We start from the raw sequence: 17,986 nt of genomic DNA, 5'->3' as shown, positions 1-17,986 counted from the left end.
GTAAGAGTCGGGCTTAATCTAAACACTGAGCGTTCTGCTGGGTTTAGTTTCGACACTGAGAAATGTTGCTGCTGGGTTTAGTTTCGACACTGAGAAACGTTGCTGCTGGGTTTAGTTTCGACACTGAGAAACGTTGCTGCTGGGTTTAGTTTCGACACTGAGAAACGTTCCTGCTGGGTTTAGTTTCGACACTGAGAAACATTCCTGCTGGGTTTAGTTTCGACACTGAGAAACATTCCTGCTGGGTTTAGTTTCGACACTGAGAAACGTTCCTGCTGGGTTTAATTTAGACACAGAGTTCTGTTGGGTTTAGTTTAGACACTGAGAAACGTTCCTGCTGGGTTTAGTTTAGACACAGAGTTCTGTTGGGTTTAGTTTAGACACTGAGAAACGTTCCTGCTGGGTTTAGTTTCGACACTGAGAGTTCTGTTGGGTTTAGTTTAGTCACGGAGTTCTGTTGGGTTTAGTTTAGTCACAGAGTTCTGTTGGGTTTAGTTTAGACATTGAGAGTTCTGTTGGGTTTAGTTTAGACATTGAGAGTTCTGTTGGGTTTAGTTTAGACAGTGAGAAACATTCCTGCTGGGTTTAGTTTAGACACTGAGAGTTCTGTTGGGTTTAGTTTAGACAGTGAGAAACGTTCCTGCTGGGTTTAGTTTAGACACTGAGAGTTCTGTTGGGTTTAGTTTAGTCACAGAGTTCTGTTGGGTTTAGTTTAGACACTGAGGGTTCTGTTGGGTTTAGTTTAGACACTGAGGGTTCTGTTGGGTTTAGTTTAGACACTGGGAAAAAGTCCTGCTGGGTTTAGTAAAAAATACTGAGAGAAAGTCCTTTTGACTTTAGTTGAAAGACTGAGAGAAAGTCATATTGGGTTTAGTTTGGAAACTGAGAGAAAGTCCTGTTGGGTTTCTTTTGGAAACTACGAGAAAGTCCAGTTGGGTTTACTTTAGACACATGGAGAAAGTCATATTGGGTTTAGTTTTTACGTTCAGAATGAAAGTCATTTTGCGTTTCTAAAGCTGCTGGGATTTGGCGAACCCCAGATCCACTCCACTGCATGAAAGAATGTTTTCAGTTGTAGTCAGGCTGGTGCAGCTGTGGCCTTGTTTTTGGGGTCAGAGGTGAAAGGGCAGAGAGGATGTCACAGAGGGGCTGGGGGACACAGGACAGAGGGCTTAAGTAGTGGGATATGAGAGCTTTTCTCAGGCCTGAGTTCAGCTGTTGAATACCGCTGCAGAGACAGTCTCAGATTCTGCAGTAACAGAGCGGATGTTGAACACACCAACTAATCACCGCCTTACAAAACTACCTGCTGGAACTGCAGGCTACATTCAGACACAAAGCCAAATCAGATAGGACGCTTGGATGATTTCTGAATGATCTTTTCTTTGGACATGAATCTCATGGGATTCTCCAAATATAAACCACAACTGCATATTTATTTAACAGTTGGTCTAGTAAGGTAGCGTATCGGGGTTTCCGTTTACACGTTTTAGCACAGTATAAACAATGCCATAGTTTGTAGGCACACTACATCTTTTCAACCCAGGAATCCAGGATCTTCTGCTACGTTCCCGTCCAAGGAACCAGGGTCAATTTTAGTTTATGGGTTGAAGTTCTAGGAAACTGTTTAGTCCTTCCATGACTTTGAAATTCTTGATGAAACTCAGCACCCTTCTTAACTTGTTTCACATTCGTGTACAATTTGTGATCAGCTGAATTAAAAATCTCACCCTGTCTCCCTGTGCCCCCCCCCTCAGAAATGCCCCACCTGCTACAGGGGATGGAGGACCGCAGTGTGGTGCTGGGCGAGGCGGTGGCGCTGCAGTGTAAGGCCGTGGGTAGCCCCCCTCCGCGCATCACCTGGCTGCGTGGTGGCGAGCCGCTGCAGCCGAGCGAGCGCCACCATTTTACCCACGCCAACCAGCTTCTGGTGATCAGCAGCACCACGCCGGAGGACGCCGGCCGCTACACTTGTGTCATGTCCAACCCTCTGGGCACCGAGCGTGCCCAGTGCAGCCTGACCGTGATCCAGCGTCCCGGTGCCAACTGCCACGTGAACACCAGCCCTGGAGCGGTCACCATAGGCATCGTCGTGATTGCCGTGGTGACGAGTGTCGTCGCGACTTCTTTAGTGTGGGTGTGCATCATCTACCAGACGAGGAAGAAGAGCGAGGAGTGCAGCGTCAACACGGGTGTGTAACACAACACCGCACAACACGTTTAAATTCTTCACGACTTCACACGTTTCTCGAACGTTTTTTTTCCCCCCTTGTCGTTTCCTCCAGACGAGACCATCGTTCCTCCCGATGTCCCAAGCTACCTGTCCTCGCAGGGGACGCTGTCTGAGAGGCAGGACGTGTGCATACGAGTAGAATCAAGCGGAGGATCCCAACCAAGCGGCCACACACACAGCAACGGTAAACCTTCTTTATGGCACGTCACCATGTAACGCAGCGGTCCTCAGATCTATGGCAGCGCAAGTCTGTGGGTGGGGGGGCGCTTACTTACAGGGAGTATGCACCACCCTAATATCTCTCTCCACTGCCTAGAGGTTTCATTTAAGGTCTAAATTACAGACGGTTCGCCAGCAGTAGTACAAAGTTCAAAACCAGCCCAAATACATAATACGAAAGAACACGGACATGAACTCATCACTTCCTTCCTTCACCTTTCAGGAGGTTTTGATGTTCCAGTCTTGTGTACGGAGTGCATGGAAAACAGTAGCAGTTACTCCAGGCCATCAGCGTTCCTCTGCCAAGGCATTACGCCTCCTTCAGGAATGGAGTACCAGCAGATGCAGCCTCCATCGACCTTCACTAGCCATAAGACGGCTGAGGGGCACTGTAACGGAACGCCGAACGGAGTCAGGAAGGAGGTGACGCCGACGTTGTACAAGAAACACTGCGATACAAAAGGTGAGGGCGGGCGGGCGGAGAAAACGAGCGCTAGACCTGCGTTGCCCAATATCCGCGTGTCACACTTTTACGGAGTGTTTGATTCATCGCGCTCCGCCCACGGCTCCTAAATCAAGCGAAATGCTCTCCGTCCATCATCGCCTGATGAAGGAACCCTCTGTCCTGTCATCAGATGGGTGGAATGATTTAGTTTGGCTTGGTTTTATTAACACAGAGGGTGCGCGCAGAACATTCCATCGCCTCAGGGCCGAACAAGGGAACAGGCGAGAGTGTAAAAGACAGCGTTAGAATGTAATTTAAACTCTCTGGTATAGATGGCCGTATTTGAATAGGTGCAGAATGTTTTATGTCGTATTAGCGTTAGTATGTTAATTTGAGCATATCTCAGTGTTATATCAAACAAAACATTAAATACAAGCTACATTTGCAGCTCAAGACCAGATGTGGCGTTATACTTAAATACGTGAGACGAATCCCTCAGCCACTCGAAGAGAAGCAGGGTTGTTCAATACGACATGTACAAGCATAGAATATTATAAAACGATCATAATAGCGTACGCTTGTCAGGTCAGGCTTTGGCTGGCTAGGTTGCTAAGACTCTGAGAGACGTCTTGGTATAAACGGTGGAGGAACTAGCGACAGTCACGTGACCGGTCAGTGTAAGACTGCCGACTTTATTTCCAAAGGGACAGAGATTCTGGTAGAAACGAAGCCATTCGTTAATTACAAATTAGTCGTTAATTGCATCGCGCCCACAAAGACAAGATTAACCCAATTATAAAGCAATCGTGGATTTAGATTCCTTGGCGCTTTAACTCCAGAATGAACTCTTTGCAAATAGATTACTCATTACTCTAAAAATAGATTACAGATTAGCCTACAACAGGCTAGAATTATTCAACTGAATGCTTTTTTTTCTTTCTTTCTTTCCCTCGTCTCAGGATCTCCGTCGAGCAGGACGGGAACGCCGTCTCCGAGCGAGAGCCACCATCGGCCGGTGAAGCCGACCTCCGTTCACCCCACCTGCACGGACTCTGAGCTCACAAAGACTCTATTACCCAACGGGCACACACACTCGAGCGAGACCGCCCCCCTCAGGCGGGCTAGTGACTAGCGCCTCGTGGAATACCAAGCGAAGACTTTTTCGTTTTTGCGAATTGCTATTTTTTTTGTATCCTGTTTGCACTGTGAACTGCTACCTCACACCGAGGGGCGCACGTGGAGCTCGTCCAGCGTCTGATCGCGGAGTCTAGGCGTCCGGGTTTGAAGGCGAAGCTTGAACGGGGGGGCCATCGGTGTCCCGGTCCGAGCGTTACACCTGTACATAGTGTTTAAATCCTCCTCAGGGAGGCTTCGTTCACCGCTGCAAAAAAAAACAAACAAACAAACAAACAAAAAAAAGGATATACGTGACTTGCATTTGAAGCATGTTAATGTAGGGAATATTGTATGATACGACAGAGTGCTATAATGTTGGACTTTAAATTGTACATAAGAGTTTTCATATATATATATATATATATATATATATATACATATCTATATCTATATCTATATTATTATTATTAGATAACTTTTACAGAAGAGTATTTGAATCTATTCTGTGCATGGTCCGATCAGAGTGATGCTATTTTTCCTCTCTTTTTATAAACCTCCCAGCCTGGTGCCTTACAGCATGAACAAAGAATCTGCGAGTCCGTCGCCTGTCTCTCGGGACGAGACTCTTCTCTGTCGTGAAATGGAAACATTTTCCTGCACTTGAAACTGAGATAAAACACTACAATCTCCAGCTACAAGCCTTGCCTTATGATACGGTTCATATCTGCCGGTCTTGAATGAAAGAAACCGTTTAGAGGCCCAGTATGCTACGATAAGATCGAGGGCGGGTGAATCAGCACTTTGTTGATAATAATAATAATAATAATAATTATAATAATAATAATAAGAGGAAGAAGATTCAACACCGTTCTCAAGATTTAAATACGTCTAGGGAGGTTGAAATTTTCACGCTTCGTCACTAGAATAAATGTTGAACTCGAACAGAAAGGCTTAAGCAGCCTATTTTACAATTCCACAGGCAAGACCTACTAACCGTGGAGCTTAAAAACTGTGATTTTCATCATTTGCACAGCCTTAAATCCAGGATAGGGGTTGGGGTGGGGGCAAGATTCAGCTCTTCCATTTGCTAAAGGTACCAAATGCTAGTAGTTAGCCAGTGGTGCATATAAACAGTACTGTTCTGGTTTATTTTTTATTTGACCTCATTTTATAACACCACTGAGGGAAGCGATGTGAATGTGGTCACCTCAGAAGAAAAGACAACTTCAAAACCTAAAACGCGTGCTAACAACAAAGCATCGTTAGAAATTTCCTTCCGTGACTAAAGGGAGAAAGATGTTTTTTTTTTTTTTTTTTTTTTTAAATGTACTTACACAAGGAAAAGGGCATCATTATCTGTGTTAGCTGCTGTTCAGGGTTTTCAATGTCTACATACAGGGAATGGCCAGTATCTTCAGTAAACACCATTAGATAATGCTACGTCAACGTTACTAAACGCCTCATTAGCTAACGCTAACTCTAGCCACTTTAAACCAAATAATAGGTACTAAGCAAATAACTCAAATCTGTCTTGAGGTTTTTTTTTCCCCCCACAGAAACCAAACTGAGGGAATTTTTTTTTTTTCTTTAGGAGTTAGCTAGCAGTTCTTTTAACTAGCTACGTTACAGCAATTCTGTCAGTCTGTTACCCAACTAACCGGTTTACAAAATCTAGATTTGAGCTAACCGGCTAACTCAGAGAAAGGTCTTGGCTTCATATTCCTGTCAGAAATACGAACAAGGTTTTTTTTATTTTGTTTTTTTTTTTGTTACCTGCTAATTTCCATAGCTCGTGTGGCGTAACGGACTTCTTCACCTTCCTTTCAGATTAATTTATTGAAATGAACTCAAACGGCTGTACATTTGCAATGCTGAAAAATGTTGACGTGTGGGCAAGTCGACACGGCTATTAAAATCACGTTCTTGCTCTTTGACTTCCGTAGTCCGAGTTGTGTCGCTGTTTACTCGATCACGTTTAATAATAAATCAGATGTAGATTTTTTTTTATTATTGAAAAAAATAAATATTTGTAAAAAATTTAAATACAGCGTATGAAATGGTAATTTGGTAAAAGATGAAACTTTTTATTAAACACTTGGTAAGGAATAAAACTTCCGGAGAAGGTAATCAACAATACGGTGTGACGAAGCAGACTTACTGATAACGCCCCTGAGGTTGATTTGTTTTCCAATAACGCCACATCCTGTAGTGTTTTATTCCTCTTATACCACAGCAATTTGGCAACACAAACCATTTTTTAAAAAAATTTTTATTTCATTGCATTTTAATATAGTTACGTTTAACGGTGTGAAATGATCTGCAAAAACGATTCGCTTTAATCACGTACAGCCTTTAATCATCTCACTGGCCTCCATCATTTCGTTAAAAAAAAAAAAAACAACTCCTGAAGACTTTCCCATGGTGGAAAACTACAGAAACAATAACGTCTTGGAATGAAATGAGCGCGTTACTATAAAGAAGGAACTCGCCTTGGAGCTGAACTACCGTCAGAGCTGCTGTTACGGAAAACTAATCAACACACAGTATTAAGCATTCAGACATTATCAGTCGCTAAGAAATGCACCGTCATAAGATAAAAACCAACTGATAGGTGACAAGTGAATAACATCGATTATCTCATTACAGTGACACCTGTCAAGGTGTAGGACGTACTGTATTAAACAGCAAGTGAATAGTCAGTCCTTGAAGTTGATGTGTTGGAAGAAGGAAAAAAAACGGCAATATCTACTGGCTTGTACCAGTGGGTAGTCTTGGGCGCCCAAGGATCATTGATGCGCGTGGGGCGCGAAGGCTAGCCCGTCTGGTCCAATTCGACAGAAGAGCTACTGTAGCACAGACTGCTGAAAAAAGTTAATACTGGCTCTGACGTCAGAACATATAGTGCATCACAGTGTAATCTGTGCATCTGGTGACACTGGCTTCCCTTCCCATCTTTCTTTTCGCACAACCTTCCTTGAACGCCACCCGACCAATCAGATTAGTTGACCGGAACTAACCGTTGTATAAAACATAATGCCAACCACTTCAGAAGACATTTTAGTAGTATAATTTACTAGTACAATTTAATAAAAACGGACCCTCTGATCCACACCCGACAACGAATATCCTTCCAAATGCATTACGGCCGTAACACACACACGGTTCATATCATTAAGAGAGTGGCATGCGTTACGGCGTGAATTTTTAAAAAAAATTTGTTATACACCCATGTAAAAATGTGTAACAGCTCGCCAGAGACACGTGGTTAAAATTTAAAACCGGGTGTAAAAAGGAGTCTCGAAAATGACCATGAAAGGCAGTGGAAGCCCAGAAGTGAAGGTGTCCTCATGACTACAAGGACAAGCCAAGGTTCTTAAGCCTCAGCTGCTTAGGTTCATTTCTGTTTCAAGTTCAAGTCGTGGAGCTTTTCCATCAGCAAACATTAAGCATGATCTTAGTTCCGTTGCAATGAGAACATTTGCCCTCTATCAGGATTTAACATTAGTCAATGTTTAAACTGAACTAATGTGTGTGTAGATACACTTCTTGAACGTTTCTGTTTGCTAGAAAGAGCTATGATCATACACGTAATGCCACTAAAGTCTGCCACGGCTGTTGATAATTCAGGTTGGCAAATGTTTGCATTATTATCGGTTTTTCCTATTTATTTTGCACGCTCGAATTGTTTTTAATATGAACACACTTACCATGTCATGACACTTTAGACATGGAGGGACGTACAGCTCCTGTACTGCGTAATTATCGTACACAGCTAGAAGAATTAATACCGCTCATCAGTTTCCTTCCAGATGGGAGGGAGAAAAATCCATTGCTCTCAGGATTTGACAGGCTAAAAATATAATATTTCATATTACAACATGACTCCAATGGCTTGCTTTGATTAAATTCTTCTCTGACATTCACACCTGTGGACCCACCTGTCAGTTTCTCTTCTTGTGTTTCCCTGCTCGTGTTCTTCAACCTCATAAAGCTATCGAAACACCCTCGAGCTGCAGCATGCTACTCATATATATTTTTTTAACTGATACTCTCGTAAAACACTCCTGGAAATCACTCGTCTTTATGTTCACTGCTAATAAGCAAACAATCTAGACAAGTCTAGACCAAAAACGTGAGCTTCACTATCTGCTGTATTTGACCCTTCACACCAAACCTTACAGGAGAGTTTGTTTTCCAGCCCATAACGATTCTTCAGGACTGGAGGGTCCGATTCAACCCTGCTACAATAAGGATTTCATTGTTAGCACTGGTCCAAAAGCTAAATGTGTGTCCCGTTAGTGCTTTTACTAGTAGGTCAATCATTTTATAAAATGGCCGCCGATGCTTAAACAAATATCCTCATACTCATATGGTCCCCACATACGGGACCCCATAAGTCTTTAAGATGTCGAAGATGTAATACTTAAACAATCGCGTGATGGAAAAAAAACAAAAAAAACCCAAAACAAAACAAATGCAGCTACATGGTATTTTGGTTAAACCTCAAGGAATGGGTTCAAGTTAAATACTCTAGAAAATCTAAGAACGAAATGGGTATAAGTGAGCTGAGAAATGTTTCTGACGTAGCTAACGTTGCACTCGGATGCTATTGGAAGCTAGGAGCTACCAGTTGCTCTGGGACACCCCGCAGAGTCACATTTACAAGTCGGAAACTTCGAATTCTGGATGATAAACAAGTTTAAAAATATAATCAATGTGACCTGAATGCAGCCTTCTAGGTGTAGATAACAGCTGTAGTGCAGTCAGAGCATACATTTAAAAATAAAATAATAATAATAATAATAATCACAAGCTTGAACATCTTTAATAGAACACTTTTAATAGCTCTTAATATGTACAGCACCAGCACATTTCCAGGCCAAACATGATCAGCGGCGCTGTCTGAAAAACAATCACGCTGTAAAATACCTGGGACCTGGGTAGTTCAAATCAATATGCTGTGCACCGATAGTCAGGAATGCAAATTCCAGGGTACTATGATCCACTGGCGAGTCCTCGAGTGCTAGGTGTGCCAGCACCCCTGTACAAGACCTTTAACCTCCCTCCAAGCTGGTAGATTTAAGGGTCATTTACTTATGGCCGACATCAGGGTCAAAAGTCCTGTAGGAGCATGCGGTGCACTTTCTCGTAAGCTCCGAGGAAGATGAAACCGCCCACGCTGATGAAGGTCATCCTGGGGATGCTGCCGGCGAAGAGCCTGCGGAGGAGTTGGAAAGGAAAGATGAAGAAAGTCGAGGCCATGATAAATGATATTATATCTTCCTCGAGACGTCAAGTAGTGTGGAACTAATCATTCGTTCATTAATTACTCTTCTGTAACTGCTTTATTCTGGCTCAGGGTCGGGGTGGATCCGGAGCCTATCGCGGGAGACGGGAATACACCCAGTCAACATGTATTCACACCTAGGGGCAATTGCCACGGCATCTTCCAGTATGCTTTTGAGAGGTAGGAAGCCCGAGAACCCGGAAGAAACCCACAGGGAGAATATGCAAAACATTACGCAGATGGTGACCCTGTAGCTTTGACGCATCGACACTACCTGCACCTGAATGAATCGTTTAAAGGTAATGGTTTCGCTTGGGGAGCAAGAACCAGTCAGTTACTCATTTCTTGACCATGATAACATGAATGGACTTGCTCCTTGTACATTGGACATGTTTTGTAAGAGGTGGCTGCCAGTGGCTGGGGTTTTTTGGGGTTTTTTTTGAAGCTCATAGGTCGATCAGGGAGGAATGTACACCGTTGATTTTGGAGGATGCAGCGGGCCATGAAAGTGCGTCCGTCCCCCCTCGGGGCTCTTTTCCACGCAGCTGCTTTTGGTATTAGCACTGGTCCTCAGGGCCTCTCCACATGACGGATAGCTAGATGACATTCACACACGTCCCTCAAGCATGCAGCCGCCCCCGCCTCTCTCTCTCTGACACTCACTGTCTTTCTCCTCCTCGGTATTCCCGTCTGTCTTTCTTTATCTCTGTCCAGTTAAACCTTTTCAGATCTTTTCCACAGATCTCGTCCACAAGCCTGACTGAAAACGTGTGCTTTGGGCCCTGAGAGCTGGAAACACCTGTCGGGGGGTGGATGAGCAAGGTCGGAAAGCAGGGCACGAGGCAGTTTATGAGCCTCGATTTAGAACAAGGGTCACGAGTGACCCTGGCGTGCCCATTAATACATCGGTTTTGTCAACTGTAAAGCTGTACAAGGTGCCAAGAACGGCAGCTATCTCTCAACTATTCCAGCTATTCGCAGAATCCTGCACGCGTCTGTCAGGGCCATGTGTTCGCAAAGCCTTCAAAGAGCGTGCGTCGGCTCATTAGCAAACAACATCATCTTGGAATAAATTAGCGAGGGGGTTAGATGTGTAGGAGCTACGAGCTGTGTAGGCGAGGACTTGCCTTTTGAGTCTGTGGTGGTGAAATGGAAACTACAGAAGCCCTCTGGAAAATTAACCTCAAACTAATACCAGCAGGTCAGATAGCATGTGAAAACTTCCCGCCAAGTGGAAAGACACGGATTCCAAGTAGTCCATGATGACAGCAAAAGACCCCTTGACTCAAACTTCGTGTCAAATGAAAGAACATGAAGTCACGCAGGATTGTAGGGAACATATGACCAGTCAGCCATATTGAGGAAATGTATAATTCTCCATTAATTATTATTATTATTATTAGACATGCCCTTTCATTTGATTTCTGTGCTCCTTGGCAGTAGGTCAAGTGAGTCAGAGTTCTCAACTTTCACATTTCCTGCACCTGTTCCCTGATTCAAACCAACGTCATCACATCCAGTTATAAGTTGGCATATCTAATCAGGACCTATATTAATGACTGTATAACTACTCAGCGTTTCCCATAGAGGCTTGGACCTGACCCGGGCCATGACTGGGGCTTGAGACAAGAGGCGTTCAGATATTTCGAAATTGAAAACCTAGACATTATTGTCATTATTATTTTTTGGGGGGAAAAAAAAACAGTACAAATTCGGTCATGAGGCAGAAATTTGGGCTAGGACTTCCAGAGATAAAGGTAGCAAACAGTTTTTTTTTTCCTTGTCGCTGGGGTCATACCATCAAGGGTACATCATCTGTACGTTTAGTGTGAATCAATCATCTATAATACAGTATACCTTTAAAAATCATTTAAAAGTACATAACAGGCTTAGGTGCTTGTCCGGGTTGCAGGGGCATGGTGGTGGTCACTGCACCAAGTAACATGTTTCAGATTTAATGAATGTATATGAGGACCCATTTAAATATAAGCACCTGTTTTACATAATAACCCTATGGGGTAGACCGTGTTTTCAAAAACGCCCCGAGTTTCTTTTGGGACGCTCTCAGCTGCGTTTTGGAACAGCGTTTTTTAATATGAAAACATCTGCCCAGCGGTTTCCATCCGAAAAAGACTTTAAACGTGAACGCAACTTCGTTTAGCTACCAAAGCAAGTTAGACGCCAACATGAGTTCAGCCGAGGTATCGTTACCTGACGTCAGCTAACTAGCTTCGTAACGTAACGTAACTTACTTCCGTACATGAATAGCTATGTTAGCTAAGTTAGCTAGGTTAGCGATTTCTCCAGGTGTATTATAACATTAGTTATATCTTCTGCTTTGCGATCTCTGCTATCGCTAGTGACGGTACCGAGAAATATCCAATCAGCTGTTTGATTTGAATAGCTTGGTGATGAGAATCTGTCATACACCAGTCACGTGTCCAAACGCTGATTGTTGATTGGAAGGTCGTTCCTGTCGCCAGCTTAGCTTTCCGTTTGAGATCAAGCCACATCTCTGTTTTTTTGGTCGGCTGTGGTACGGGTGGTAGAGCGGGTCGTCCACTAATCGTAGGGTTTGCGGTTCGATTCCCGGCCCACGTGACTCCACATGCCAAAGTGTCCTTGGGCGAGACACTGAACCCTAAAGTTGCTCCCGATGGCAAGCTAGCGCCTTGCATGGCAGCTCTGCAGCCACTGGTAGGGAAACCCCTGCATAATTAAGGCTTAGAGTACTGACATACCACTAATCCTAACCACGTGCATCTTCCCAGGTAAAAGATAGATACTAAAAGTAGAAAAGATGTACCGTTGACAGTGGTTAAGGTCATGAAAGCACGTGGCTATCACATGTTTCGTTCCCATTCCTCAGACTGTTTCAAGACATTCTTTCCAGAACGTTAGTGTCATCGGTCTTACTTTGACAATAGCTTATCCATATATTTTTCCAAAACATGGAAATGGCTGCCTTTAAATGATACACCTTCCAGTTCTGTGCAAGAGGACTGTGTAGAGTCTTTTATCCTGACAACGTAAAGGCGGTGACAAAATGACAGTGGAAACCAGACAAAAACCATCATCGACATCGACCTCAGATGTGGTAAATGCTACAGAGAAGACTCCTTCTAAACAGTCACACTGTAATTACCTCTCAGCATCAACCGCACACTGATCTTATACACTGTAAAATGTCAACGCTGCGTCGGCTTGGGAAGTCTAGGTGAACCGTAATTCTTTTTGACGTGTTTAAGACTGCATCGTCTGGCAAATCTTTTGACAATTACGGGTACTGTGAAACATATGGTGCCCTAGAGCGATGCATGATACGAACCTCGTGAGATCTTAATCGTGCAAGGTGGATGCAAATTTGACAAAGTGATGCACAGGGACGTACGTAATATCATGTGTTTTGACATGTGCCTTGTATTAACTCAAGGTGACTAAACTTTCATTCAAGGGGACATCCCGGCATGCCTAGCGCTGAGAGTAGCGGATCGGACGACCGAGTAATAGCGACGGCACGACATTTCAAATCCTGGGAAAATACGAGTTTATGCAGTGCACAGTCCTCGAGTTTTGGATTGCGCAGTCAGGAGCTTGACCCGGAGCCCTAGGGGGCGGGGCTAAACATATGGAAGCACTTTCTGGCTTGACTCGACTGCAAATGGAGCCATTATCATAATTACAGCTTTGAAGCTGGTCAATTTGTACAAGGCACTCAGCTGCAGGAGGGCCTGCGCTCTTCCACTGAGTATCTGCCTAAGCCATTTTTCCTCTGTCACTGTTCAAGTTTTTCCAGAGTTTGTGTATATATCAGTATTACAGGGAAAAAAACGTTTGAAATTCTTTCATCTTTTACTCGTCGGCTCCATCGGCCATAGATTAAGTCAAGGACAGAATCCTTTCGCTCTTCTAAGGAAGAGTGAAAGGTTCTCATTTCGAATAGAGAGGCCCTGGTTCAGATGGAAGCCAACAGGGACATTTCCACATACACATCTCCTGGAATGTACTAATGCCTTACTGTCCACAGGCTCTTAACAGGAGAGCAGGGCAACAAATTATTGAATAAATATGAGTAAGTGAATGAATGAAACGTTGTCGTCGGACAGTCACGCTCAGTTTAGTCGGCGATTTAAGTGCCTATCTTGGCAGTTGTGCATGCGTGGCTCATACTCACCCAAACACGCCTCGACACTTCCACACCTCGTACAGAACCAGAGGGATGTTTCCACTGGCCGTAGAAGTACCAGGCTGTGAACGAAAGACAGCGAGAAGGCATGTATGATCTATGTTCTGTGCTCTCTTACACATAAACACACTCGACCAGGCTCGCTCCAGCAACAAGAAGCCTCTTTCATTAAGCGCAGGTGAGGAATTCCAGTTAAGAAGGTAAACAGGAGGAGAACAGCCGGACCCAGCGCCTCCGTTTCCTCCGTTTCACACGTCGTTCTGTCATTAAGCACTGTGATGAGATGCAGGTGCAACGCGACGGAACCAACAGCTACCGACAACGTCGGTACTTACACTTAACGAAGTAGATCAATTGCTCACAATTCACCTGATTTATAGGGAACTGTAGGGTGCAATTACAAGGAGAACAGGCGAGGGGTGAGATGGAAAATACCAAAAAATACATATCAGACATGGTACCCTTCACGCATTTTGCATAGGAGCTCAGCATTTTAACATCGGGTTACGCTAGGAGACAAAAACGTCACATGGGCCAGCCGACATACAAATGACTGACGGTCTCGTAGGTGTTTTAAACTCTCAGATATTAGCTGAAACCCTACGAAGTCCACCCATCCATCCATTTTCCATCCAGGAAGCCTGGAGCCTATCCCAGGGAACTCTGGGCGCAAGGCAGGGGCACGCTGGACGGGGTGCCATCCCATCACAGGGCACAATCGCACACACATTCTCACACTACGGACAATTTGGAAATGCCGATCAGCCTACAGCACATGTCTGGGGGAAGAAACCAGATCTTCTGGGTTCGCACTGGTTTTCATCTCGCCACTCTTCCACGGACGCCATTGTTGCGCAGTGTCTTTCTGAGAGTGGAGTCATGGACAGTGACGTTTATCGATTTGAGAGCCCTGTAGGTCCTTTGATGTTGTCCTTGGCTCTTTTGTGAGATCCTGGTCGAGTCGTCGCTGTGCTCTTGGAGGAATTTCGGAAGGTTTTTCCCCCATTTGGACATAATGGCTCTCGCTGTGGTCTCGCATTGGAGTCCCAGAACCTTTGTAACCTCGGTTCTTTGTAACCTTTAGATAATGAGCTGAGCTCGGTGTTGAAGATGCGTAAGCTCAGTGTTAATGTAAAACTATGCATGAACCCCCCCTCCCCCCAAGTCTATCAAATAGGGTGTATGTTTTTTCTGAGCGTAGGCCTCAAATTGCTTAGACATCTACAGGCTGAAGGAATATCAGCCATGAATACACAAAGCTCTGTCTGCTTTCAGTCCCAAAAGCTGGGGAGAGAGTGAGACGAAGTGCGTGCGTCACTCGAGTCCTTGGCTAATCAGAGTTCTTTGCTGTCTCGCGCTGCCTCGATTACTCCCTGAGCATCTGTTCATGGTTTGAGTACATTAGGGATTTTTGTTTGCTCACCTTTCTCCCCGTCTGTGAGACATCGGCGGACAGGACACTCAAACAGCAGTCATATTTATAATGTAGTGCTCAGAGCATGGGTACTACACTCGGCTTGGCTAGCATTATTAACATTTAACTCTTCCCTTATACCGGTTAAATAACAATAAGCCGTATTGTTACATTGCCAGCGTTTTTTTTTTTATACGGACACTGTGCTTTTTCTCTTCCATCTATATTCTAACAAGCGACGGTTTTCCATTCAGTTAGGGTGAGTCTGTCCATCACTGTGACTTATGTCCATCACTGTAGCTTCACATGCCTGGTCTTGCCTGTCGTAGCCCATCCGCTTCAAGGTTCCATTTCCGTGCTGTGCGTTCCGAGACGCTTTTCCGCTCAGCACGGTTGTAAAGAATTACTGTAGAGTAGACGTCCTGTCAGCTCGAAGAAGTCTTGGCCGTCCTCCTCCAAACCTCTCATCAAAAAGGCATTTCCATCCACACAACTGTTTCTCACTTGATGTTTTTTTGTTTTCCGCACCATTCTCTGTAACCAACAACCGTGCCACTCACCATGTCATTTACTACTACTCTATTCACTATACTCTCACCTTAGCCAGCATTATCCTCGTCTTGGCCACATCCAGAGGGGTCGTAACAAACGCTGCTACACCGCCTACAGGAAACGAGACACACAAATAAGTTGAAATGATTGTTTAAGTATCAAATCCATGCTGTATATAAAGCACCGGCTATAAATAGAGTCGGCACAGCTACAGGCAAAATGCTGAACTTTCACCCGCTTAAACATACTGAGGAACGCGCACGCAAACGTGTCGTCTGCGTACAGATGGACGGTTAGTTATACTTCCTGTACTGTACACTCCCGTACTGAAGCAGATGGCTTACATCTTTCAAGCTTCTTTCCTTTTCTTCTTCAGTTGTAGTAGTGAACCAGGATTTGTTCGTTCAAGCGGTCAAGGTCAACACAGAGGATGTAGAATGCATTCACACACACACACACACACACACACACACACACACAGTTCCCAAGCCAGACTCAAACTCCAGGTGGAGTGGCAAGCAGCCATGCTCTTTCTCCTCTGGGTGAAATGTTCAGATCCCTTCCACACCCCCCCCCAAGCTATCCATCTTAGCTCCTCCCTCTCTCATTCTTAATGCTCATTTTCTCTCCATTTCTCAATGTCTAGGTGCTTCTTGTCATCCTGACCTATGTGGAATTCATAAGGAATGAAGCTGGGTGAAGTTTCTGCACTCCTGACCTTAGCTTAGCTGCTTTTCTCTCTCTCTCTCTCTCTCTCTCTCTCTCTCTCTCTCTCTCTCTCTCTGAGATGAGGCTAATCCCACACACCTGCAACCGCTCCACACACTGCAGCTTGCCAAGACTCGAGCCGTTCCCCCTGCCTCCTCCACCACAGAGTCTATAGAGAGAGAGACAGCGAGAGAGAGAGAGAGAGAGAGACAGAGAGAGCTTGAGGATTACTACAGCTAATACATGCAGAAAAATCAGGAAGAAGTTAAAGCCCATGGGCTCGCTCGGACGATGGGAACCAGACAGAGAAGCCATCTTTACATCCAGAACGCTGAGGTCATCTCCTTCTTTTCCCATCAATACAAAGAAAGATAGAGAGGAAAAGAGAGAGGAAAAGAGAGAGAAAGTGAGCAACAAAAGACATGGGGGGGGATTGGAGAAAAGATAAGGTGTCTACAGGTATACAAAATAAAGATTTTGCACAGCAAACGCAACGCAAGATCTCATTTGCCTTCACACGGCCAAATTCCGATGTTTTCTACTGAGAGTATAGAACTTATATACGTACATATATATATATACACATTACGTTAACGACTTTTGTTGGACAAAATATTGTCCCAGAAATAATTTCACACAGCAACAGACTTTTAATTCTTAGGAATATCCAGGTGATGGAAAACAACACTGTGAAATCGTTACGCTTTAGTTCTTGTTTAGTTATTGTTCATATCTTCTGTTTTATATATAATATGTGTGTGTATATATATCTATATATATATATATATATATATATTTCACCAAAGAAGTGTCTCAAATCTCGCTTCAGTTGTTTTTTTTTTGTTGTTTTTTTTTTTTAAACAAGAGTGCTGGGACCTCAAGGCTTTTCAGACAATCTTCAAAAGAGTGAGGAAAACAAACGCAGCCCTGATATTCTCACTGGGTTCCTGTACTACTGTGTCATGCGCTCATCTATGCTTTTTAAGGCCATGACGAGAGAAAAAGCCAAAGAGAGGGAGAAAAATAGAATTAAAGCTCTGATACTCGGCTAGCCGCTCTCCACAGATGGCCGGGAAAGAATGAGCGAATGAGGGAATGTCTTTGAAAACGTGTCAAAGGGAGTCCAATGAATGGCACGTCTTATTCCGATTGAGGGGGCGAACATTTCACACTCCATGCTTAGCTCCAGCTGTGAACACTATTGTCCTGCAGAGCGTTCGCTCTCTCTCTCTCTCGCTCCCTCTCTATCTCCCTCTTTCTCTATCCCTCTCTCTCTCTCTCTCCCCCTCTATCCCTCTCACTCTCCGTCCGTCCCTCCCTCTCTCTCTCTCTCTCTCTCTCCTCATTAATGTGTGCGTGTGAGAACGAGAGCCTGGTATCCATCAGTGAAACAGCTGGCGTCGGTGATTACTGTTATTCCGAGCCGCTTTAACCTTTTATACAAATTTCCATGCACTAAAGTAGAGGTGAAAGTTAAAATCTCTCTCTCCTCTTGAAGTCGTCCCTCTCTTTTCCTTCCCGTAAAGGATTTTAAAGTGAAAGTGCTTTGTTCCTCGTCGAACGAACGCTCTTGCTTTTCACAAGGAGGGAACAAACCGAAAGCGTGCTCCGTTTCAAAATGTCTCGCCTTTTCCTATTTTTAAAAATGCCAATCAATTCAAAATCTGCTTTTCTGGTGCTTTGAAATAAATAAATAAATAAATAAATAAATAAATATTTTTTTTAATTTTCTCTTTACCCTGATTATCCTGGTTTTCAATAACGAAATCTCACCTTTGTCCTTCTTCCAAATTTAAATTCCTTATTAAAAGGATTTAAAGCCAATT

At 44.1% G+C, this 17,986-nt stretch overlaps 2 protein-coding genes across 3 annotated transcripts in view; one reads left to right on the top strand and one right to left on the bottom strand.

Annotated features, from left to right (window-relative positions):
- Positions 1–5,947, top strand: part of lrig1 (leucine-rich repeats and immunoglobulin-like domains 1) — a 44,250-nt gene extending 38,303 nt beyond the window's left edge. Inside the window, exons 15-18 of the mRNA XM_053652399.1 lie at positions 1,758–2,192; positions 2,286–2,417; positions 2,676–2,915; positions 3,857–5,947. Of these exons, the coding sequence (XP_053508374.1) occupies positions 1,758–2,192; positions 2,286–2,417; positions 2,676–2,915; positions 3,857–4,029 (980 nt within the window). The 3' untranslated portion in view covers positions 4,030–5,947. The remainder of the gene's footprint in view (positions 1–1,757; positions 2,193–2,285; positions 2,418–2,675; positions 2,916–3,856) is intronic.
- The window catches only part of slc25a26 (solute carrier family 25 member 26), a 52,815-nt gene continuing 38,944 nt past the window's right edge, over positions 4,116–17,986 (bottom strand). Inside the window, exons 7-10 of one of the 2 annotated variants that reach the window (XM_053652400.1) lie at positions 16,260–16,329; positions 15,499–15,563; positions 13,475–13,548; positions 4,116–4,278 (exon numbers count right to left, since the gene is read on the bottom strand). In XM_053652400.1, coding sequence (XP_053508375.1) covers positions 4,116–4,278; positions 13,475–13,548; positions 15,499–15,563; positions 16,260–16,329 — 372 coding nt within the window. Of the gene's footprint in view, positions 4,279–8,819; positions 9,232–13,474; positions 13,549–15,498; positions 15,564–16,259; positions 16,330–17,986 lie in introns of those variants that run through there. The other variant, XM_053652401.1, reaches the window with a different exon arrangement.

Source organism: Ictalurus furcatus, chromosome 21 (assembly GCF_023375685.1).
Source record: "Ictalurus furcatus strain D&B chromosome 21, Billie_1.0, whole genome shotgun sequence".
In the NCBI taxonomy this organism is placed as follows: Eukaryota; Metazoa; Chordata; class Actinopteri; order Siluriformes; family Ictaluridae; genus Ictalurus; species Ictalurus furcatus.
Note: the sequence above shows the minus strand (reverse complement) of the source record. Positions and strands in the feature narration are given on the sequence as shown.